Source organism: Manacus candei, unplaced genomic scaffold (assembly GCF_025592945.1).
Source record: "Manacus candei isolate 608988 ecotype Guabito, Panama unplaced genomic scaffold, ASM2559294v1 h1tg000015l, whole genome shotgun sequence".
Taxonomy (NCBI): Eukaryota; Metazoa; Chordata; class Aves; order Passeriformes; family Pipridae; genus Manacus; species Manacus candei.
Genome location: NW_026138063.1, coordinates 26,104,142 through 26,129,542, shown reverse-complemented (window position 1 = coordinate 26,129,542; position 25,401 = coordinate 26,104,142). Strand labels below are relative to the sequence as shown.

General features: G+C 42.3%; 2 protein-coding genes across 3 annotated transcripts in view; one reads left to right on the top strand and one right to left on the bottom strand.

Moving 5' to 3' along the window:
- OTOS (otospiralin) overlaps window positions 1–13,054 on the bottom strand; it is a 51,074-nt gene extending 38,020 nt beyond the window's left edge. The window contains exon 1 of the mRNA XM_051781598.1: window positions 12,960–13,054. Coding sequence (XP_051637558.1) covers window positions 12,960–12,995 — 36 coding nt within the window. The 5' untranslated portion in view covers window positions 12,996–13,054. The remainder of the gene's footprint in view (window positions 1–12,959) is intronic.
- LOC127468434 (glypican-5-like) overlaps window positions 6,473–25,401 on the top strand; it is a 407,170-nt gene continuing 388,241 nt past the window's right edge. The window contains exon 1 of one of the 2 annotated variants that reach the window (XM_051781578.1): window positions 6,473–6,743. Coding sequence is in view for 1 of the 2 variants with exons in the window: in XM_051781576.1 (XP_051637536.1) it covers window positions 6,834–6,879 (46 nt within the window). In the remaining variant the exon portion in view is untranslated. Of the gene's footprint in view, window positions 6,744–6,790; window positions 6,880–25,401 lie in introns of those variants that run through there. The other variant, XM_051781576.1, reaches the window with a different exon arrangement.

The window sequence follows — 25,401 nt, the reverse complement described above, 5'->3', positions numbered from 1 at the left end:
TATTTATGTGAATTTTGGGAACCAGTATTTGTATGTGAAAGGATGATATGAGTCTGAGGCTTTCAAAGGAATGTAAAGAAATTAGAAGAGCTTTGGCTGTCGAGGGGGAGCTGTGTTCCGTAATCCCTTGTTGAAATCCAGGCCAGTGAATGAGCGTGGTGATGTGCATGTGAAACTTCATCCATGCTTAGAACCAGCACCTGGGAAAGTGGAGGAATCCCTAGAGGATGGATAAAGGTGACCCTGGATATATCCCTGTAGAGCCTGGCCTGGGAAGATCCCTACCAGGAGCAGGGTGTCCACTGCCACTGCAGTGCATTCCTGCCTTCCTTTCCCTCCTCTGTCCTGGGGCTGCCCTTTGTCTCTTGCTTTGCCTTATTAAAGGTATATGGGAGCTTGGTGGACTTTTCCTGTAATCCAGTCAATGATGTTTTGAATAAAATGGAGTATGCCTTTAGAATTCTGTGGGTAATTAAACTATAATTTTGATCCTCTAGTAATGGAAAATAAATACCTACAGAGACATGTCAGAGTGGAGGCTTAATTATTCTATCTAGAGAATACTTACAGCTGACTTTTCCCCCCACCCTCTTTAGAAACATATTAAAAATATTTAGGCTGAAATGCAGAATTTTACTGCCTCTAGTTTCCTCTAATTCTTTGGAATGAACTATTAGCTCCTATTATTGCCTACTCCTGTATTCCTCAGAAGCATTAACTAACTGAATGTATCAGGATTTCATAACATGGTAATCATCCATTTTCTAATGTACTCTGATCCTGTGCCTTTATGGATTCTTTGACTCTCCTGACTTTCCTGGAAATTGAGGATAACCAGCTCTTCTAAGAGCTGGCCTCACACATAATTTGCATGCTGAAATTGGTATTTGTATTAAATTACAAAAAAGGCAGTCTTGGTGAGACCTCTAAAAGTTCCTGTACCATGAGCAGAGCTCTGAGTCAGCTGCAGGACCGAGATTTGACTTTAAGAGCTGATGTAAAAATATGTAAAAATGTATTTATGTAGACCCTCTTATTCAGAGTGTTATAACTGTAAAACTGATTGTCAACTGCCAAAATTTCTTTTTGGACAAGTTTTTCTATTTTTAAATATTTAGCTTCTAGTTTCTCCCAGCACCTGAATCTGGGCTGAGCAGAGTGGCTACAGAGCTTCATTCTCCTGTCCTCAGTAACACTATCATTTGTCTCCTTGAAGTAGTGGCACAACATCTGTTAATGCATTTTTGTAATGGTTTTGGTACCAGCAGGATTAATCTGATAGTCTTTACTTTGCTTTTGTCCAAATTAGGCAAAGGAGTTTCATGCTGTTGGATAATTATTCCCAAAACAAGGGGTAAATATCAGGCTTAGTTCTTATTCTTGAAAGAACTGAGGCAACCGAAAGGAAATTCCACCCCACAATCTCTGATTTTCCAATCTTTGGAGCCAAAAGCAATGGCATCATTGCCCCAGCCCTTGCTGTGAGAATCTCTCTGTCTGAAGTAAAGGTCTATGCACTTGCCTTTCATCTTGATATATTTGAGCTGTCCCTGTTTTCTGTCTTTAAACTAACAGGTACCCCCCTACCAGAGTCCCTGTCTTGTCCCCTCCCCGCCTCTTCCATGACCTGGAATTTGTGCAGCAGCTTCAGCTACCCGAGGCTGAGCAACAGCACTTGGCATGAGTCTTCTTGCATGGAACTAATAAAATTGTCCTGGCCACAAGTTGTGTGAAATACTGCAGAGCACCTGCAGAATGGAATTAAGATACCCCTCCTGAATTGTGGTTCTCCAATTAATCTTTACACTGGGCACGTACATCAATGGCACATAGTTCATACATGGTGACAGCAGTGCTAAGAAATGATAAGAAAATTAGGACTGAAGCTGGACTGAATTTTTAAAAAGGCATAAAGCCAGGCATGAATATTTACTTGTTTTCTTTTGTATTGTACCTGACCTTCACCCAGGTTTTGGATGCCTCCATGAGACTTGAAATCATCTTGTCAAACCCAAACCTCAGTTTTTTACTGAGTGTTTGAGAAGGATTTTTGTTCCCTGTCACTTGTTTCAATTTTCTGAAACAGTTCCTCGTTTCTTTCATACCATTTCCCTGGCCTTTATTAGCCACAAGATCCTAAAGGCATCAAATGCTAATCCTGACTCTGGCCTCAGAGTAGTAGGCTCAGATGGTAGCAGGGCTAAAGCACTGCAGGAGATGGAAATATTTGGTACTGCTGGCTCTGGGAGTCTTGACTGCAGTGTAAAACCAGCAGTGAGGGGAGAACTGTGGCGTTTACTGGATATTAATATTGATGGATACGTGACTGCAAAGGCATGCTGTCAGTGCTCAGCAAAGGCTTGGCACTCCCTGCTCAGAGTGCCAAAATTAAGAATCATTGACCTGTCTGTTTTCCTTACTGCAGATATCAGGCAAGGTATCCAGTATGGGTAAGGATGACAACTGGGCACGCTGCTGCAAAGGAGACGTTCCTCCCTGGAGTGACACCCCTATTCAGTGTCTCACTGAGGCAGATATCCTAGAACGAGCAACCCCACTCGTAAGTGTAAGGTAGATTTTGCTGCCCAGCCCATGTGCTGCTGAAGGACTGGTGCACAGCTTTAGCTGATCTGCTGTGCAGAGCAAGTTTTTTCCTTACTTTTGGGTAGGTTTTAACCTGAAATATTTGAAGTGATTACCTTATACAGAGTGATACTTCAGGATTGCCTCTTCAGTTCTCCCTCTGGAGAGAAGGAGTGCCTTCCCTGTTTGTGTTTCCAGATTATCTGAGCTCACCTGACATACCCAGTTCTATTGCTGTTTTAGAGGGTACAGGTTGAGAATGAGTTCATTATCCCACTCCTTAACCTTCTTGCAGCAGCAAACCATGGCATTGTCAGTAGAGAGCATGGCAGGTTCTTGTAGGTTAACAGCCTGAGCACACAGGGAAAATGTGACACTTGTGCTCATGGATACCAGATCAAAATAGTACCACTGAACTAAAAAGGTTGAGGGTCTAGTCCCAGTGCAGCTGACTGCAGGTTTAGCATGAAATGATGTTGTGCCTTCTGCATGTTAGTTTTTGAAGAACATGCTTAACTCATTGGGGTTTGTCTATCCTTTTAAGTAAACTTTGTACTCTCAAGCTTTGTGGCAGAATTCATTCTTCAGTGATTTCACAAAAGCTTCATTGTTAATATGGCCATATGTTGTCTGATTATCCAGCTGCCTATGTAACTCCCACATGTTTTCTCCCAGCCTGGTTGCTTATTTACTGTTCCCTCTGCTAGGCTAATGATGCCACCTTAATGGCCCTATTCATCTTTTTTTCCCTCCACAAGCGTCACTGTTCCTGTTCTCACTTTTTATGTGACATGCCCCATTAAGTTGTTGCCTTTGCCATCAAAATCCTTTCTCAAACATTTGGGTTCTTCCAATACTACTGAGTCCATTTTCCCTATTTGTGCACTTGTACATGATCATCTCACTCCATGAGGATCAACATGGCCAAGTCAGTTATGGCATTGTACTTTCTGAACCCTTTCTAATAACTAATGGTGTGAAACAAGGCTGTGTTCTCGCACCAACCCTATTCACAATCTTTTTCAGCAGGATGCTCCAAAGGGCCACGGCAGACCTTGATGATCAGGAGGGTATCTACATTCGATATCGTACTGATGGAAGCCCTTTCAACCTAAGGCGACTGAAGGCCCATACTAAGACCCTGAACCACCTTGTCCAGGAGCTGCTTTATGCTGATGATGCCGCCCTTGTTGCTCACACAGAAGCAGCTCTGCAGCGTTTAACATCCTGCTTCGCAGATGCTGCTGAACTCTTTGGGCTGGAAGTCAGTTTAAAGAAAACAGAAGTTTTCTATCAACCAGCACCTCAGGAAGTCTTCCATCATCCCCACATCACCATTGGCTAATCAGTGCTCAAATCAGTCCAGCAGTTTAATTACCTAGGCAGCCTCATCTCCTTGGATGGTAAGATTGACGGGGAGATAGACAACAGGTTAGCAAAGGCATACAGTGCCTTTGGAAAACTCCATAAAAGAGTATGGTGTAATAAACACTTGAAGAAAAGTACAAAGATCAGTGTTTACAGAGCCATAGTGCTGACTACTCTCTTATATGGATCTCAATCATGGGTCATCTACTACCACCACCTGCAACTCCTAGAACACTTCCATCAACGCTGCCTTCATACAATCCTAAACATCCACTGGTCAGATTATGTGACCAATCCATCTGTTCTAGAACAAGCAGCAGTCACAAGCATTGAGGCCATGTTGCTGAGAACACAGCTGCACTGGGCAGGGCATGTCTCCAGGATGAAGGACCACCATCTCCCTAAGATCTTGCTTTATGGTGAACTTGCCACCGGCTGCCGCAAGAGAGGAGCCCCGAAGAAAAGATACAAGGACTGCCTGAAACATCATCTCAGCCTTGGCCATATTGATCAACATAACTGGTCTACTCTGGCCTCCAGCTGGGAGGTCTGGAGACACACCATCTATAACACTGCTGTTTCCTTTGAGAACACAGCAGGATCACCCTTGAGGAGAAAAGACAACGCAGAAAGAATCGTACCTTGCAGAATTTACCACCTAAGGAGTCTTTCTGCTGTGCCTTTTGCAACCGGACATGCCTGTCTCGTATTGGCCTTTTTAGCCACCAGTGCGCTTGTGACAAACGTGGGTAGAGACCTTTCCCTAATCTTCGTTCACAAAGCCCAGCCATGATGATGACAGATGAGATGGCATATGTTGAATCATGACAAGGTGTCATTTAGAGGCACAAGAAGTGACTCCTGCTTTTGGCTGTCCACAGCAGCGCTGTTCCTAGGCTTGCATTCTTACTAAGGGCTTCCTCTCAGTTTGCCTGTTTCATGTACTGCAAAGACTGTGTTTGACCTTGTCTGATGTACTGTGGCACTGCTCCTGTGCTCCCTAGCACAGAAACAGCCCTGGGAAGAACCAGGGTCACTGATTTCAATGGCTTGTGTCCCTAGAGTGCAAGTGGTGTAAAGTAACTGCAGAGCACTAGCACTTCTGTTGCACAGTTTGGTGTCAGTCTCCTGTTTTGACAACAGGAAGTTGAAACTGGAGGTTTTGATAGAGTGAGGAAAAGGTGGGGAATGGCTGGTAAAAAGAGAACCTTGCAGTGCTGGTGGTTGATATATCTCATGATGCTTCACAGGTACTTGGGAATTTTACCTTTATTGCAAACTCCCCAGGGGAAGCTGTGGCTGAGTTAAATTAACATCCTCGAGCACTGTCTTGGTTAACCAGTGCCCATGTTTTGCCTTGTCTGTATGTGATTGTCATTGACCCACTGCTTCTGAGTGCCAGGAGGGCTCTTCCTCCTCTGTTAGTGCAGGGTGAGTTATTGGGCAGCTGCCACCCAGGAGTAGCTGTCTGAGGGCAGAGTCATGGTGAGTGGCAACTGAGGCTGTTTTCAGATAAATATTGTCTGCACTCTCACTTTTGTCCTTGAGAAACTGACTGGGAAGCCACTTTTTTCTGCAGTTGGTTGAAAATCACATCAAACAAATAAATGTGCTTAGTGCTATCCTGGGGAGAGGAAAGTCAATTAGGCAGCACTAAAATAAATGTGGAATACTTTGACCAATCTGGCATGAAACAAGAACTACCTAAGGTATGTCTGAGTGTGTCTTGTGAGTAGTGTTACAGCAACACACAGCGCTAGAGACATTGGCATTCGAGGTGGAGATGGACAGGCTAATGCTGGAGTCTGTGCTCATCCAAAGGCAGATTCCAGGTCCAACACAGTGGAGGCTGCTTTGCCAGTCCAGTTCAGACAGCAGTCCTACAGTGTGCATGCAGGCTGTCTGCAGGCTTGGTGTAAGAGCATTTTAAGTATGTTGCCCTTGGTTTTAGTTTCATGGATAATTTTAGAAAGCATATGCCTGGGTCTCTAATTTCCAAATTACTGCTGCTGTTTCCATGTCAGATGGTATCTGTTCTTTCCTGACAAAACTTTCTCATCATCACCACTGACACTCAACTTTTGCTCCAATGTTGCTTCTTTTAGTTCCTGGGAAAAGTTGCAGAGCTTGCTCTGCTGGCTGATGTGCCAGTGGGCAGGGAGGTGGCAGTGGGAGCAGAGGCACTTCTGTGCGTTTGTTGCTTTTTTTGCCTATTGTTATGGAATGGCAATATCCATGCTTCAGCACAGGATACTAAGGGGTTGTTGGGAATGTCAAAAGTGCCGAGTTCAAATGCAGAAATTTACGAGTGCGGTTTTAGATGTGTAGTAGGCAAACACAAGCTGAGATAATGGTTCTTGACTTCAGTTGCTCGCAGTCCATGTGCAGATGTTAATTTGAGTTCACCCTTTCAGCCCCACTTCTATCTTAGTGCTACCATCACCTTTGTTTCCATAGCAACTGGAACGGGGTGGGGGGTGGGGTGTGTGCATACAGCCAAACGGCCCCCAGGTGACAGTTTGGGGCCCTGGGGTGCCCCGTCAGCCAGCAGTGGGCCCGCCTGGGAAGTGCTGTTTTTTCATGCTGCAGGGGTTTAAAGAAGCTACTTTAAACCTGATTTTCTGCATAGTCAGAGATGGAGCTGGAATCACAGAATATTCTGAGTTGAAAGAGACCCACGGGGATCATCAGGTGCAACTCTGAAGTGAATGACCCATGTAGGGATCAAACCCACATCCTTGGTGGTATTAGCACCATGCTCTAACCCACTGAGCTAATCTCTGGACCTTCAGGTAAAGTGGTCTAGTGCCCCTTCTAAATGTCATCAGAATGCAAGTACCATGGACTAAAATTTTCCAGTTGGCATATCTGCATTAAGCTGGATGTTTTTGGGAAGCTTCAGCAAGAATGGTGCATGTATTTATACAGGTACTGTTTTATTAACTTTTCTTTATAAAGGTGTAAGACTACTGAGCTGTGGACTAAAACAGGATGTTTTGGTTTAATGGGGTGGCCTCTGCTCCTGTAGGGAAGCACCATCCGAACCTGACCAAGTGAGAGGTCTTTACATGCTCTCCAGTCTTGCAGACAGAATTGACTTGGTTTGGTAGCTGCCTCCCAGTTCATCCTGGCAATGCGCGGGCTTAGTTCCAAGGGTACATAACCATTTCCCCAGAAATGTGTTTTCCCACATCCTTTTCAGTGGCCAAATGACATCCAGGAGCTCTAGAGGATGAGTGTGGCTGATCTGCAGAAAGGATAAAAGCTAAATGGAGAGATGGGAAAAGAAAACTAGGAGTGAAGAGTCTCATGACTTGGATATTTGTATATCCATTATCTTTCAGTCGGTTCACAGAGTCCTAAACATCATCTTAAGCCAGGTTTGATGATGTGTTGTTCTATGTCAAGAACCAAATATCACATCAAGAGGTTTGAAAGCTGGTGTTAGCTGGCTGAGATGAAGCTCTGGAGTGCATTATCTTAGGTGCAGAATCTGTTTTCTATACACAGAGTAAAAGCACCTCATATCCCTGTTTTATTGTAAAAATAATTTGTTTGAAGTGCTTGGATGCAAGAGCTGAGCACTGCAAGAGGCTGTAAAGAAATAATTTTCTTTAGTGCATGCTTTGAGCAGTGTGCAGTAAAGAGGAGCACGGGGTAAGTACAGGTCACAACAGATGTAATGTAATATTGTCATTTATTCTGTGTCTTAAATGAGACAGGGAACTTCTGGGGAAAAGTAAGATGTGATCATGTAATTAGACTGTATCATCAAACAGGCTTTTCAGGAAGCAATACAAAAGCTCAATGGATCTCTGAACTATTGGACACGTGGCTTTGAAACCTTGCTAAAGTGTTTTTAATATAGATAGGTGTGGTGTAATACCTCGGACTGAAATAGCCCTGGGTGCTAGGATTGACCTTTTCATTGCTTGTTCATCATCTCTGCGCCAATTAAATGTGTTATTTCTATAGGAAGATTAAAATAGAGTGAAGAAGCAATTTCCAGAAGGATTTTGAGCACTCTTTGATGGGGACTTCAGTGCTTCTGAAAAATATCTTAATGTAAATAGTTTTCTCCTCTTTGCAAATACCATGATGTTTTGGCATTGTGGGGCAGTAACCTATACTGCACTAATTTAAGAACCAGATGTAAGCCCAGACTCATACAAAAGTTTGCTGGAAACCTCTTTTGTGTAGTGTGTTGTGGTCAGATGTGTGAAGAAAAGCTGTGGAATGTGGGATATGCCATCATGGGCTGTGCTGTTCAGCTCTGCTGATTAAAAGAGGGTTTATGGATATTTTGTGGCTGAGCACTCTGCCTGTGCACCGATTATGGATGTTGTAGGAATGTTTTGAGATGGAGCAGAAGGAAGGGGTGGGCTGAGTTGAGAAAATGGGGTCACAGGAATGTCTAGTGTACAATACATAGCAATGGGTCCCTCCTTGGGGAAGAAAGGATTGTCAGTTGAGGACTGCATCTTTAGCAACAGCTCCAAGGGAAGGAGCTGTTTTCAGTGTGTCTTTCCTTAAATAGTCACTATGGTTTGAGGTTGAAAGAAGATTGTTGCAAGATGAAGTTTCCCCCTTGATTTTTTTTTTTAACTTTAAAAGTATATTGAAAATAGGCTTTAAAAATACCTAGTGTCTACATGTGTGTGCACACCCCCTCCTCCTCCACTTGATTGTTACAGGGAAAAGCTCCAGGTTTTGCAAAGAAATAACACCAGAGCTGACAATGCTTTCATTGCAAGATGCTCATTATTTTCAGTGTTTTCACCTGGTCCCTTTGAAATTGTATGTCACGGTCTAATGCAGGTCTCATTCTCATAGTGTGTCCACCACTTCCAGATAGTCCCCACTCTTTCCATACCTTTATCTCCCTGCTGTTCTTGAGCCATAATTAGCATCCTGTAATGCACAGTAATGGGATGAGTCATATCACCTGCTCTTCAGTGCTCAATGACACCATCCCTCAGGGCTATGTTTCCAGTTTGCTTTTCTCCAAGTTCTCCAAACTGCTGCTGTGTTACCTTGAAATAATTGTCTGATTGTAAATGAGGCTACAGTGGTGTAGGTGAAGGTTAATTTAATTTTGTGAAAGACTGGAAAGCAAAATTATGACAAGCAAACAGACCTGGTGGTTCTTGTATAGCTTTACAGTGCCTTACACCTGCAAGGGAGGTAAGGGGCAGGGGTGCTGCCAGCCCAGCTCTTCTCCCTCATCCAGTCCTGTTGAGGGCAAGGGAGACTCCAGCCTCTTACAGGCTGCCCAGGGAAGTGCTGGAATCACCATCTCTGGAAGTATTTAAAAGGCATGTAGATGTGGTGCTTAGGGAACAGGGTTTAGTCCATGGTTTAGGATTGGTAGTACTGGGTTGGACTTGATGACCTTAAAGGTCTTTTCTAGCCTACATGGTTATATGATTCTACCTGAGTGAGGACAACAGGACTCAACTGATGAGCTTTTCTGTTATACAGGCTTGCACTTCTCTAGATCCTAGATTTGTGATAACAGATTTGCTACACAAAGAAGTGGATCTGTTTGCAATTCAATTTGGGTTTACTAAGACAGTCTTGTATAAGCTCATTCTGGCTTTATGTGGCTATAAATGATGCTTGGCGTTGTAGCTGGCACAGGAAGGACATTGCAGCAGAAAAGATGTAACGTTTTTTCTGCCAAGACATGATTTTTGGGAAAAACAGCAGGAACAGAACATTCGGCAGCCCTTAATTGTGACTTTAAAAAGTGCAGATGTTGGGAAGTGCTTTTGGAGCAATGTTTTTGTAATAGTTCTGCACAGTATGAGCTGCATCTGAACTACTGAAGGCTTTGTGAGTTTGTTTTGTAATCTAGATTCAGTTCTGCATCTTTTACTGCCACCAACTAGATTTTTATGTCGGTTTGACACATTTGAAAGTCTTTCAGGCCTCCGTGTCGTCTGACCTCCAAAACTGAGTGTTGTGTGCATAGACCTGACCGAAACATCTCACAAGGCTGGGTTGTCCTCTTCTGTGAAAGTTATCTTGGATTCTCCCCAGCTGTGAAACCTGGGGAATGAGAGAAGAATAGAGGAACCCTTACCCCCCGGTTCCTTTTTCCTGGGTGAAAAGGCTGGAAAGGGCTTCCTGGAGCTTTGCAGTTGGTTCAAAGGTTTTTCCCAGCTGAGGCTCTGCACAGGCACCTGGGTTTTCAGTGGAAGTAGAGGTGTTGTCAGACCTGCTGATCGTGTCCTTCATGAAGTGCATAAGGGAAGCTGCTGTGGCCATCAGGGTTACCTCGGCCACCCATGAAGTTTTGTGGCTGGAAGGGTCTGCAGGTGCTAAACCAGCACAAGCCCCCAAGAGTTCAGTGTCCTCTCCTAAGGTCCCAGTGCAGTAAGTCTCCAGCAAGACTGAACTAGAAGATGGAATTGCAGGAATATGTGATATAAGAGACTAGAGCTGGAGCCTACAGGCTTTAGCATTTACTGGCTAAGAATGTTGCTGGCTGTTTGAGGGAAGGCCACTGACAACACCATTTTTTGTGCTCATTTTCTATGCTGCTACTAATATTTGAAGTTCTGGAATTCAAAACTCAATTTTCCCTTGGTATGAAATTGTCTAGGTGGTGTGAAGCTGACCACAGAAATCCAGTGCATCAACAGAAAGAGAGGTTTCTTTTTTTTTTCAACGTAATGCATATTTACCAGTCAGCATGTCTGGCAGGCTTTTAGCAGTAAATATCACTTGAAACCAACTGCTAGAATCCCTGGCTGTACTAACAGAAAGGAATGAATGGAAAAGGGAACTCACATTCGAAATCCTTCCAGAGTAAGTTATTAAAAATAACAAAGTTGGAGTAGGACTGGGAACAGGCTTATCAGCACCTGGAGAATGATGAATTTCATGATTGCTAAAAGCTGTTTGTTCTGTTGTAATTAATGTTAGTATCTGGCACATGCTGACCTTGGAAGCGGTCAGTGGTCCCAATAAATGCTTATTGGGAGGAAGCTGACTCAGTTCTTTGGATGTATAAACCTGGGAATCTCAGCCCTGAATAGTTTTGACAGCTATCATATGCTACCTTCTCTGACTTTACTCCCCATTGTCTTGTTTTTCTTCCTTCTGTCAACCTCAGATATGGAAATTTTTGTGCAGAAATGGTAACAGATAATTTCTACAGTTTTTCTATGGAAAAATCACAGATCCTATTGGAGAGAAGAAAAGTCTTACTGAAGGACTGGCTGGGAGACAGGTCTTGAGTTCAGCCCTGGGCTCAGCTAAGGGCTTTGTGAGTAATCTAGAGGCAAATTGGTTAATCTGTCTGTTCCCCACCTACAAGCTCAGGCTAATAATGCCTCCTCTAGACGCACAGCATCAGGGATCTGGAGGCCTTGATTTTAACTTGGAAAGCCACTGTATTTCTACAGGAAAAGCAGCAAGACAAGACTAACAGATGGAGCACATTGTTTCTCAGAGTTTGACAGGGCAAAGCTTTAGTCCATTTGGAGGACAGGAGGAATGAAGGCAAGAGCAAATGCACTCACATAATCTCCTTTTTTAGCTCTGCTCAATTGGGGCATCAACTGTATCTGCTTAACCTCTGCAGCTGAGGGCTCCTGCTTGAGATCAGGCAAGTCCTGCTGTTTTATCACAGAGGAGTTCTTTAAAGTTGCTCTTGTGTCTGTGTGTCAAGGCGATTACACTGCAGTGCATCCAGCTGAGATAGACTTCAGGGGCCAAAAAAGTATGGCAATAACTACTTTAATAATGCCTGTATCTGGTCTTGACTAGTATGTGCTCCAGTTACTGCTCAGTGTCCTGCAGCTTCAGCATCTCAGTAAGCTGGAGCCAACCTGGCCCCTGCCTCAAAAAGTCAGATGTAAACTTTTTAGGTACATAATTCCCAAGCTTAAAAGCTTAGTTTTAGGCTGTGACTTATTGCACTGCCTCGCTGTGCAACAGAATGGAAGGAGTCCTGCCCCAGGACTCTTGGGTGCTTGTGGTAGTTTGGCTTAGGCCTTCCTTGGTGACCAGTTTGTAACCAAGGAAGGGTCCAGATGTACCCAGTATTCCCTACAATTTTTACGTAAACCAGACTATAAGAAGAAAGGAGGAGAGGCTTTCGCTCTCTTCTTTCCTTCCGGCGGCTTGGAGGTGCAGGTTCCCTGCTGTCGGGTCTGCCGTGTTGGGAGCGAGGCCTGGTTAGGCCTTGCTGACCTTGGGAGACAGAGGTTGCCGGCGATCGTTCCAGAGCGACTCTTGGTTGTCCCAAGGAGAGTAGTGAGATATTTCTTCGCTAATTCTTTTAGTTGTTTAGATATTGGGCCACTAATAGGGATATATATATTTTATTTTGGTTTTGTTCCTTTTCCCTTCCCCCTTCCCTTTCCCTTGTGAAATTGTATATATTTCAATATTATAACTGTAAAAAGTGTAAATATATTTATATATATTTATATATATATATCACTTTAGCTGTCTCTCTGTCGTTTCGGGTTTTCTTAGTTGTTTTTCTCCCTCTTCTCCCTGAGATTTGGGGGGGGGACGACACATGACTTCTTGCGGTAAGGTTTGGAGACTTGGCAGGGAGCCAGCTTCAAACCATATCAGTGCTATACCATCTGTGCTTCCCGTAGGTTAGTGATGCAGCATATGATTATACATTTATATTTTGATAGTGTTAAAGACCCACATGTTTAGTGTTCTTTAGTGCTTGGTGCTGTATAAATGTATTGAAAGTGATGATCTCTGCATAAAAAGCTCTTAGTCTCAAGACAAGTCAAAATGAGAATAAAACAGGCAAAAAAACCAAATTAGATGACTGGGAGAAAAAATTATGGAAACTTTGTTACTTAGTTGAGATTAATAACTGCCATATATTTGGAAATGACACAGGTTTCCAACCTCCCCCCTCCCTTAAAAATAGTCTTCCCATAGCAAAACAATAACAAGTATTTGATCTAATCTGCTGCTGCTGTGGATTAGACATGTCTGCAGTGCAAGACTAAACAATCTATACTTACCAAAGGAAGCTTTAAATGAGCTCCTTTGGAGGTCATTCACAAGCAGGTGAGGACATACTGTGGGCTGCAGATGGCTCTCAGCTTCTAGAGTGATATGTGGGGTTTCTGGGGTGAGCCTTGTGCTGCTGTGAGGTGCAGCACAGGCAAAGCAGGCACTGCTTTCTCTCCTCCTCCTGCACTGGGAGCAGAACCTGGCCCAAAACAGTGATAAAACATCCATCCCAGCACAGATGGGCTGTTGCGCAGCAGCCTTGGGGCAAAGGGATTTTGGAGTGGAGGGGCTAAAGAGGTGCTTCTGAGATAGCAGAGAGGGTGTTTCTACTGCAAAGACGATTGGAGAGGAAATTTGGGACATGCAAATATTGAGGGGGGAACTGGAAAAGCACTGAGATGAGTTGAGGATGGAGGCTTGAGCTTTCCTTGATACTGTATGTAGGGGGTGTCACTGTCAGTATTTGGAAAGGGACACAGCAGCCCTGTGGCTTTCCTAAGGAGAACCAGATCCTCCTAATGCTTCCTTGCGCTGGAATATGTGGGAGGTTGGGCACTGCTACTGAGTTTTTCAGGGTTGTGCTTGCTTGTGAAATTTAATAGCAAGACTCCTCCTAGTTAAGATAAAAGTGTGTGTCGGTGAGAACCACTTTAATCCTTGTGTCTCTTAGTTCTCAGATTGTCTGTGCTTCCTTTGTAGCAATTGACACTCATTATGTCACAAGTGCAAATTGCCACAACATGTTTTCTGAAGTTTGATGTAATGAGAAAAGAATTCAGATAACATCAATACCTCATCATTTTGCACCGATTGTTAGTGGGAACCAACAAAATCAGATACAGCTTTTCTGTATTAAGTGTACAAACAATCCATGGGATCAAAACCACTGACTTCAGTCGTGTCAGATTTCATGATTAAGTCCATGTTTCTGGGACAGAAAGTGAACACAGCTGAGAATTTTTGGAAAGCTCTCTCTTCTAAAGGGGCAGTGCTGCAGTGTGGGGTGTCTAAATGGCCCTGAACAAGGTGGGGTATTTTTCTGGTTTGGGAAGGGTTGTAGTGTGGTGGGCACTGCCTTGGTGAACCCCTTCTGTTAGACCGCTGCTTCTCTGCATTTGAGTTTGAGTGTTTCCCCACCCTGTTTCATAGGGAGTTGTGTACTAGGAATTTTTTGAGACCTGATCTTGTCTGCGGGGGGTCAGTACATTCCCTGGAAGATATTTACCCACAGTGGCTGGGGAGCACATTCTCCAAACACAGACACGGAAAAGCATGTGGAGGGCAGCTCTGGCTGGGAGCAACGGGCCCAAGGTCTGCAGGGATTCTTTTGGGAATTGTGGGAATCACTTCTGCAGGGATCTCCTGCTAACAGCCCTAACACACTGTGTATGGAAAACGTGTTGGTAAGGGAAACCTCTTCCAGTACAAGATATTGCTCAGTTTGAAAGAACTAAAATAAAACCAATGCATTTTATTTTAGTAATAGTCCTATGTAATACTAACAGGAGTCACGAGATGGGGCTATTTTAGCTAAATCTCCCCAGTCCTGTGTCCTTGGCTGTTTGGGCAGTTAGATGGGAAATCCCCGTGTCCGTGAGGATGAGCTTGGCTGGAAGGTGAGCCCAGCACCTGTGGGGTGTGTGTACCGGTATCTGGGCAATCCATTGTTCATTTGTGCAGATGCAGCTCTGACAGAGGCTTTCCTCCATGCAAAAGCCCAAAACGGTGAGTCTAAGCTCGAGACAGGGGTTTTCCTTCTCTCTTGCTGCCCCTTTGCACAATGAGCCTCAGGACAGAATTTCATCCTTATTCTTGTGTGTAGGGCAGGTGAGTTTTCCTAGTGGAAGTCTTCTGATTCATTTGGCAGAGATTCCTCTCCACACAGCCAGGAAAGGGGTTAAAAGCACATTCAGTTTGGTGTTCAACATCATTTAACAGTCACATCTTCTCTTTAAAATGTAGCTTTAAATAAATCCTCATTCTTCTACACTGCATGTTGCTAGATGCAAACAAGCAGAACTTTCTCCCCAGGTACTGTGTGCCTCTAAAAAAAGGCTGAAATGAGAGATTTCTGTGACCTGAAACACCTAATTTAGGCTCTGAGGGACTCTGCCATCCAATAATCTCTTTGCTCCAGAGCTCAGAAATAATTTTTTTTTAAATTGCATTAAAATAGCAGATGTTAAAAACATGCAGTTTAAGGCTCCCCTCCCCATTCCCAAAGGCACAGAATAATAGATAACATTAATATGACATCTGAGTCTGTGCCTTTGTGCAACTGAACATCTCATGGTATCTGGAATAAGTGATGATAAAGAAACCAAATTGAATGTGGCTAGGAAGATTTTGGCTGCATCTGCAATTCATCTCCCGATTTCTTTTTCATTATGAGGGAAGAAACACAGTGAGTGCTGTAACAAGCACCAAGCACTACAGGTTGGATTTAGCCCTAGTGTAAACTCGAATGGATCCTCTGTGGGCAGAGGAGTTGCACGCTGAGAATGTCCCAGGTCCCTGTTATATGTAGATTAACAGCCAATTATGCTAATTGCATTCCTAGTTGAAGCACAGAGTCGGCCAGTGCTGTTTGTCACTGAGTATCAGTTCATTGAAACAAAAGAAATGTGTGATGTCTGTGGGGTGTGTGCAGAGATTTTTAGAGGATACTCATAAATTGCAAACACTCCCATGATGTTCTTTGCCTTGCACAGGGAATGAGCTAACACAGAGCCTGCTGCAGGATTGATGGCCAGGAATAGTAGATGTCAAGATATTAGCAGAGCTGCTGTGGCTTTTTACATATGTGCGTGTAAATAAGTCCTTTACAACACAGTGCTTCCAAAACAAGTTGGAGTGACCTTGTAGCTTTGGGTTGTCTTGAAGAATGGTCAATCCATGTGAGTTGGGCAGCCACAATTTGTCCTCTGTGTATAAAAAGCAGAAGAGGAGGACAAGGCTGTCTCTAAAATTCCCTGAATGTAAAATGCTATGTAGAAGGGAGGTTTGGGTGAGAAGAAATGCTGAACTGAAAACAGGAGGAGACTGGAAACTAGATAGCTTGCTCTCTTGGCTTATAGCTTGGGACACGGGAATTCCAGGCTTCTGTCGTGGGCATGAGTCATACTTAAGTATGTGTGGTTACAGCAAAAAAAAAAATGCAGACGGCTGCAGAAAATAATGTTTATACAACGCTCACTTAGAAATGTGTTCTTTGCAGTTGTTACATTACTTGAAGCATGAAGGCCTGAGAAACCTGTACGTTCTTCAGGGTTTGTTCCCAAATATGTGTTGATGGGTCCAGGTAAATCCAGGGTCTGGGGGGTTTTTGCAGTTGTCTGCACTTACAGGAAGCTTGATTGCTGCACTTTTGAGGGAAAGATCACAGGGAAAACCAGATTCCTCCTGTTATGCTAATCCAATCCCACTGAAGCCAGTACAATCATGCCAATGTAAATAAAGGAAGAATTCAACATGTGGTTCTTTACAGTGCATCTCAGGACCCAGTATGTGGTGAAATATGGGTGTGTTGTATGGATGCAGGTATGCCAGTTGTATACCAGCATCCAGTGTACTGCTGCTTTTGTGTTGTAGCACCCACGAGCTTCCTGAAACACGTTACTTAGTGTGTTTGGAATAGCGGTTAGGGTTACCCCAGTAACTCAGAAGTACAGGATTTTCACTCTACTAATCTACTTTTCCTCTTAGAATATTAATAAATAAAATGTTGTGTTACTATAACATTGAAGCACTAAATGTTTTCTGAAGTTTTTCTCTGACTTAATTGCACTGTCAAGGGTAAAATTTCTATCTATCATAGAAATTCTCCTAAGAAACCTATTTTAATCATTCTTTGCCAAATACAAGCACATTTATCCACAGCTGCTATGATAACTCCTAAATGAAAGTAGAGCTGACACATTTGTCCTGGGAATCTGGGCTGTTCTTTTTGGATGCATGCTAAGGATCAGATGTGTAACATCTGTTTGCTTTATGGTTTTTTTTTTAAAGGGGCTTTTCAGTGAAGTAATGCACAGTTAATCTTTTAGAGTAACTCTGTCATTATGAAGTTGAATGTCCTACATTGCAGGGAGAGGTTTCATCTCTCAGCTGAGGGAAGGGCAAGGAAGGAATGAAGGCAGCATTGGTGACTCAAAAGAGAACTGGCTGATGACATGTGCTCAGTGGCTGCCTGCTGTGATTCACAGCATGGAGACCATGTAGACACTGTCATCTGAGTTTAGGTTTTATAGCCATACAATTCTACAGTGCTTGCACTGGCTTGGTTAAGAAGATTGAGTTTTATGAGGCACATTATAAGGCCAAATGCTTGATGTTTTGGGTGTGTCATGCCTTTAGAAGTGAAGGTGCAGCTTTCAGGTGCAGCTGCAGCAAAAGGATGTGTTTTTTCAGTGGGGAAGCAAAGGCACAGCCATGCTTTGGAGGGTGAGAGCCTTGGGATGGAAATGCTGCTGCTGTAATGTGGTAGTGTACAATAAAGAAATCAACCAAGTGCAGGTTTTCCCTAGAAGTTATATTCAGGTTGAGTGATTAATTTTGAAATTTGATTCCTTTTCTCTCTATAAACAATAGTGTATTCTTTGTGGGGTTTGGCTGTAGTCACTGAAGTGTCCAAAACCTGAACAGCACAAACTCCTTGTCTCTTAAGGTGCTTATCCTTCAGAAATTGTTTGGGTAGATGTTTTGGTGCAATGCGTGTGGAAAATATAAAGATGAGGTGCTCTATAGATTGCTCCTTTGTAGTAGGGCACAGTCCTGATGGACTGGCACTGGTATAATCAAAGGGCAGCTAATTCTGCAGCTTAACCCACCCTATGCTTTAGTATGAAATGAAGAGTAGTAGTGGCCTTAAATTCACTTTTGGGATACCGATGTAGATCTGCTCTGATCTCTGCATCATATAAACCTGAGGAAGCTAAATACTGTGTTGCATTACCCTTTAAAATTAGGGTGAAGATAATTCATGTTGAAGTGCTCAAAAAATGGTTGTCAAATGATACTCACTAAAATATGAACTATCTTACCAGTTGCTGCTTTTTAATATAGTAACCATGAGAATTATTCATGGCCACCTAGGTTAACCTGGCACAAAATACTGCATGTCCGCACAGAGAAAAATTCCACTACTTGTTCCTCTACAGTGTAAAAGATTTTAAATTACATGTCCTCAGTGTTATATATATAGACTGTAGCTAAGAAGTTATTTCAGTCCTTTAGTAGTCTAGTTGTACAGAAAGCTATAGCTATACAGTGAATTAAATGCAAAAAAAGATCTTTGTGAATGTGACAGTAAAATAACAGTTATTGAGTACGTGGGTCAAGAAATGAAAATATTCAGGTTTTTGTAGTGGCAGTTCTCTGCATGGTAGTTTATATATCAAGGCTGCCCCTGAGATGGGTCTGCTGTGCTGTAATTAGGACTGTAACAGAAGGGCTGCTCAATAAAGAAGGTAATTTAGGTAGCTCATACAAAAGGTGGGAGGAAGGAAGCAAAATAACCTTGTTTTGCAAATAAGCTCCCTGAATTGAGCAAGGATATCATAGCATAAAAACAAGGGTCTGAGCTGTTCCCTGTTCCTTCCTTACTGAGGCAGCAATGCTGGAGCCAGATTCCAAGCGCTCATCTCCCAGGGACATTTTCAGATGAAGCTCTGAGGGAAGTTCTCTCTGTGGCTTTAGCTAGAAATAGGAATAAATGTAGTGAATGATATGGTGCTGACTTTATTTTTTTATCTGCAATAGCAACTTGGTTTCGGCTCCTGTAACCTCTTCCCTGATACACTGTAGGGAATGATTCAGAAACTTGACCACTACTTCTGTAGCAATTGCAATAAATCTCATATGTAGCTTCAAAGGGTGCCCTTCAAGGGCAACAAACCAACCCTGATGCTAAAGCCACATCGCCCCACGTAACCAGGAGAGGTTGCAGGCCAGGAATTAATTGTTTTAAATCACTCACAATTTCTCCAAACTGGACAGAGGCTGAAGTGCTTTTATGAAGCTTCCTGCTGAGCAATGGGGGGACATACAGCACATGTTCCTCCACCTCTTTAGGGGCCTTTGAAATTGGCAGAGGGGTATGAACATGCATGTCAGGCTGGATAGCTCTGACACTTAGTATATCTGAAAGTTTCTCTCTTTTTTTCCTAACCCCAGAGCATGTCTCACTGATGGTCAGTGCCTTGATCTGTACAGCCTTGGTTGTCTGAGGCTCCATGTGTGAAACACATAATACAGCACTAGGCAAGCCCTGAGGATACTCCCAACAGCAGTTTTTAAAGCCACGTGTAAAGAAACTATTGACAAGAGTTAACTATGAAAAAGAATCTAAACAAATAAGGAAGTTTCAGTCTTACAGTTACCTACAAATATTTCATTCTGCTTTATCCTATACTCACTATCAGCCAATGGACTGAGAAGGGGAGAATATCAGACATTAGCTATATAAGGTTTCCAGAAATAATAAGATGACTAAAGTAAGCATTTTTTCACTCAAATCTTATTGAAATATGTCCTAATTGGCCCTGTGTGCAGGCTAAATTTTCTGATGGTTTTATTGCCAATTATTTATGCAGTGAGTAGGGCAAAATGTTCTTAGGAAACTATAATGTTCTCTAGCCTTTTTGTAGGCTTGCATTCTTGCCTCTTTGGGATTTTTCTCCTTGCTCCTAGAAACTGGACGCATTTTCTGAGGCATCCAGCACAGGTCTGAAAAACTGAAGCCAGACTCCCCTAAGGAAAATTCCCACCCAGAGTTAGTCCAGCTGCACTTGCTCTAGAAACCCATCAGGATACTGTTCTTCTTAGGAAGGCAGGACAACATTGCTAAGGATATTTTCAATCCTTAAAAAAAGATTTACTGTGGCTTCAGTAAGCAAGCACATGGTTACAGCATGGTTACATTTGTCTTAAGGCAAACTGAAGTAGAGGGGATTCTGCAAGTATAAAACCAAGAAATATAAAACCTATTTCTTCTATGAGAGGTAAAAAGAGAGTGAGTAACTTATAAATTACCAGACAAAGAATAGCTTACAAATTCCAGGGGATCTGGAATGAAGTGAAAGCTAAATAACTATAAATGCAGAAGCCATTGAGTTGTACATCCAGTGAGGAACTTGTCTTTGTATCAAATTATTGTGTGCTTCATATGACAGCTACCCAATGGCATTAACCTTTAGTATGTTAATAATCTCCTTTGATCTATGGGAGTTTTAAACTATCAGGAATGTGTTCCATAACAGGTAGATTGGCATCCCCACAGGAATGACAAAATATCATTTTAGAAGCAGTTCAATATTTTTTTTTGTTTCTTTATCAGTGTTGCCAGGGCACCAGGAGAACTTGCAGAAGAACCAACCTTCGAAAGACCATTAATATTTGAGTTCAGAGAACCTTTTCTTGTTTCCTGCCTGCATGTAGGTGTCTGTTCTGCTCTAGCACCTAAGAACCTGCTGCTGCTGAGTGGTTAACAAATGCACTCACCCAAAAAATACACTTAGTGAAGGTGGGTTTTGTATTCATATGTCCACTCAACTTCAGTCTTCAAATGTTAGATGTCAAATCTTACGTGGTACCTATAGCAGTCTGAACTTCCACAGTTGTGTTCTGGAGAGCTGCTGGAGCCCCGAGCTTGAAGGCAAGGTTGTGCTGTGACTCCTGGACTCCTTTTGGCTGTAAATCCTCAAAAGCCAGGGGAGTTACCCCTTCAGAGACATCTGCAACTAGGTTGCAAATACACTGAAGAAAGTGGATTTGCATAGAGTAAGTGAATAGACTTGTCCTTTGTGTGATTTGATGAACTCAACATCAGTTTCTGAATTATGCTGGAGTCTTTAACAAACAGGAGCAATCTGGAATGGTTGTGAACCTTTCTGTGAGATGATGTTGCTAAGCTGTAAGCACAGCACACAAACACCAAGCTGCTCTGCAAGCCCAGTGCTTTACAGATAATAAGTTTACCAAGAAAGGCTGATGCACTGCAGCTGCCTCCACTTTTGACTCTTAGCTCTTCACTATTGTTTTGGTCTCTATTCTGATGGAGGCGCTTCCCTAATTTTATGCCCTTCTTGCTACACACTTACCAGCAGTTATCCAACCCTTATTTTACCATCTACTCCTCTAGTACTGGAGGATGCTGTTTAAACTCATGTTAGAGGTCGGATGTACCACCAGGAGAATCCAAGGATTTTGATATGTCAGAGGGAAGTATCTTCTGTCCTGAAATGATAAATAGGTGTGTTGTAGTTTCTTAGCTTAAAGATCTGACTCAGGCTTGGCTGTCTCACAGGATAACAGCCTCCTAAACCAGGATCCCCCTGACTCAGGTGCTCTCTGTAAGCTGGATCTGTTTCAGCTCTTCTGATTCCTTTGGTACAGCAACAGGCTCTCAATATTTGAGATAAGTTTTCAAAATGCAACTCAGACATGGTCCTTTGAGGTTTTTAATAGCGTGGCTTTTACTGGCCAGTCTTCTGAGATGAAAATACTGCAGGAGTTTCCCTTCAATTCTGTGGAGGATGTGTGCCAAAGTTAGTGAGCAATTTTCTCTTGATACTCTTTTAAAACCAATATTATTTATCAGTAATGGTGTTAAACATTCACCTGATGGTGACAGTATCTACTGTGTGGAAAGCGTCTTAGACCTGTTATGAGACTGTGCATTCATTTTGAAGTAAATTATCACCATTAAAACACTTGGAAAGGCAGGAGAGTGTGTGGTGGAACCCTGTTCTTCATAAACATTGTATAAGTTCAATGACACTTCAAAATGAAATGAAAATTACTATGAGGAGTTTCTTAAAGGAAACCTGAAGGATTTTGAGGGTTCCACAGAGAACACTATTTACTTCCAGTTGGATAGCTTTGCTTTAAACCTACCTGGATGATACCAGAAAAAGGGAGTTGTAGATACACCTCAACAGCTGGGCCTGGGAATGAGATGGCTTGTGCACACTTTGAGAAGTGAGACCATAAAACTGAACCCTTGGAGGCCTCTCAGCTCTAGCAATGGCTTGTTGGAGGTCCCAAGTTCTGCTCTCAGCAGCTGTATTGTAGTTCCTTGGCATATCTAGTGCCCTGGTGCCAAGTTTGTCCTTTGGCCTCATGGTGATATGAGAGTCATGGCTCTGGCCATGCCCCTTGGAATGACAAGCCCTGGTGTTACTCTGGGCTTGCACCAGGCAATCCCAATGTTGATCTACTGCACAATTAGGAAAACGCTTTCCCAGTAGTTGCTCCGGTGAAACTTGAAAGGAGAGTTGTGACTAGAAATATGCTTTTAAAGAGATGAGGAAATTCTAATTCAATTGGATGGTTCCCAATATTGAAAAACAAGGTACAGACCCCCATAGGACTGGATTTTTATTCAGAATTGGTTTTTAAGTATTTGGAGCAAGCTGCCTAATGTAAATATCAATTTCTGTGGAGTGAATAAATTGTATCAGTATGAGGGAGAATCTGAGACAATATTCTGCTGCATGCTGAGCTACTGCTTAATGCATCTGTTCTGTTTTCAGGTTATTGCTAGGTTTTCTCTACGTGCTCTAAAAAGCAAGAAATTCTGCTGACAAAAGACTGTTGTTCCCTATGTAACATCACAGGAAAAGCTGGCAAATAAACCTTGTGCCAGTCCATTCAATGCAATGAGTTGGGCAGCTCTGTTTATTGAGCAAAAGTTATAAGCAAAATTGACTTCTCCATAATTTTTTCCTTCTGTTTAATTTCTAAGTTCAACAGATGCATTTCCTTTAAATATGAAAGTTACCAGATGATAAAATCCTAGTTAAACTCTGAGGAGGTTTTTTATTTTTAGTGTTTGCTTCCTCTAGATCAGTGAAAACAGCACAAACGAGATTATGTATAACATCCTCCAATATGTTCATCATCCTTATTCCCCCTCAATGGGAGTTGCTTCCTGTCATTTAGTTCAAAGACATATATAACAGCTCCTCACAGCATTCCTTTTAATAATGAGTTGCCAAATTGTTGCAGGCAGTAGGCGTGTTGAAGTTTCACTCATTGTGAATATTCTCCACCATTACTTTTTGACCTTATTTATGTTTTCATTAATCAGCTAAATCAAATGCTAGACTTGCTCAATAAAATAACTGCAGCAAGGCTCCTGCCCTGCTTTTTGTTGATCTTTACTTCAGCCTGAGCTGGTCCAGGCTCCATGACAATAGACACAAGACTTTGTGCTCTGAAGAGCAAGTTACCTGTCTTGCATCTGATTTCCTGCTTTGTTGTTGTTCCATCTTGTTTGATGAGTACTAAAGGTTAATTTAAACTGCTAAATTTAGGAATTTTTTTTCCCAGTAACTTTATTACTAATTTACATCTCATCACGTTAACCTGAATGTGTTGGTGTGGTATCTCCATAAGATTGTAGCTGGTCCTGCTTCACCTCTGAGCTGGAGGGGTCAGCTCTGGTGTCAGCTCCTGACCTGATTATGGAGACTGCAAATAAAATGCCTGCGAGCATCGATGTGAGGGTGGTGGTGGCACAGACACCTTCTCATCAGGAGCTGAACTGAGATCACTGCCTCATTTCCCAGAGGTGGCCAAAGAGCCATCACAAGACAGTTCAAATTTAATTCGGAAAGAGAATTAGAACCCTATTGGGTGTTCTGTGAACTTCCCAGTGTATCCCAGTTAATAACTGTTGTTCCAATGAGACCCAGATCAGGGGGAACAACTGTCAGTGTCCTCTTTCCTAGCTGAGAGTAACTAAATATTTTTCTTTCAGTTTGTTGTTGACAGTGGACAAGAGGGGCAGTGTCTGAGCTTCAGTAAAGATCTAGAGAGTTGAGTACATGATTGCCCACCTACAGAGTTGCATATTTTGGTTCCTATGTAAGCATCTGATGAAATGCCTATAACAAGCACAAAGCTAGGTTTCTGCTGATATATTGTAGTAATCTTCCATATGGGTTTTAACTGTTACTTCATCTGCAAAGATATTTATTTAATGTTTTTCCTTTAAGATTTCTTTCTTTTAGTAATTAAGCATATGCAAAGTAGAAAAGCCAAAAAAAACACCCAACAACCAAACAAAACACACAAATACTCAGAATCTCTAAGCATGATTCTCTTCGGGTTATCTCTAACCTGTCCTTGACAGGCCTCTGTCTTATTTGGTCATTAAAACTGAGATCTGAAAGTTCAATTTTTAAGGTAGAGCTTGATTCTGATTTCTTACTTGCTTGCCTTAGGATGAATCTGGATTCTTAACAAAGGAACTAGGTGTCTGCAGATGGCAATCCCAGTGAGATCAGTCAAGTGTGTCATCTTGCTGATGCTTCAACCTAAAAACTGAGCGGATGATGAAAACTGGAAGCTGTTTTTGGAGCAGATGAGCAGCATAGAAGCATGAGTCATCTTTGCCACGGCAGGGTGTTATAGGGAAATTGCATTAAAACAGGTTTTGGGAGAAAATGGTTATTTTAGAAAATGCATGGGAACCAGTGATCAGTTTAGTATCAATATTACAAAGGATTGAGCAGGCAGGGCGTGTATAGGCAGTTTATCATTCCAAGGTATGAATGTGTGAAGAAGCCACATGTCACAATGTTAGCACTGCCGATTTTATTTCTTGCCTTTTTCTGGGATGGAAGTGGTTACCTGCTCCATCCTTGTGCTGACAATGTTTCTAACCATTTGTTCATTATGTGCCTATTTAGTCTCCACTAATGGTTTGGTTTGTCTTCAAATAATCCTTCTGTATCCATTAGCAAGTTATTCTCCCTATTTATATTTTGAGTAGTATGTTACTCTGTTTTGTCCCATTAGTTAGCTGATGACTTTGAGCCAACACATGTAAGGGGGAAGACAAATAAACAGATTGGTAAAGTCACTGGAGCAGCTAAATGTGGGTAAATTCCTACCAGGGATTTGCACATCTTAACAAAGGAGGCTGTTTTTCATTGAGGTAAATGTTAACTCATTCATGTGGCTTTTGTAAAATCCATTTAGTGTTTACCTGTGTATTTAAGTCCTTTAAATACCCTTGCTTGATCTTTGTAGTTCCTAAATGTATACATTTTACTTCCACGTCAAGAAGCAATCTGTTAAGCCTTTCGGTATAATGTATATATATATGTATGTATATATGTATATATATATGTGTATATATATATATATATATACACACATATATACACACAAACATATACACGTGTATATATATTGAGCCCAGACCTCAGTTATTGCTACTCATACACTGAGTTCATGGCTGTCAGCTGTTTATCCTTCATGTGTCCATGCATGCAGATTCCAGATCTCAGTTTTTATATACAAAAAACCCTTTGTGTATATAAGCAGACATAGAGAAAGCCTTACCTTTGGATTACATCTGTGTCAAGCTGAGTTTGACCATGACTTGGGGCAAGAAAGATTCTGGGAGTTTTATTGATAGCATGTAAACATTACTGTTTC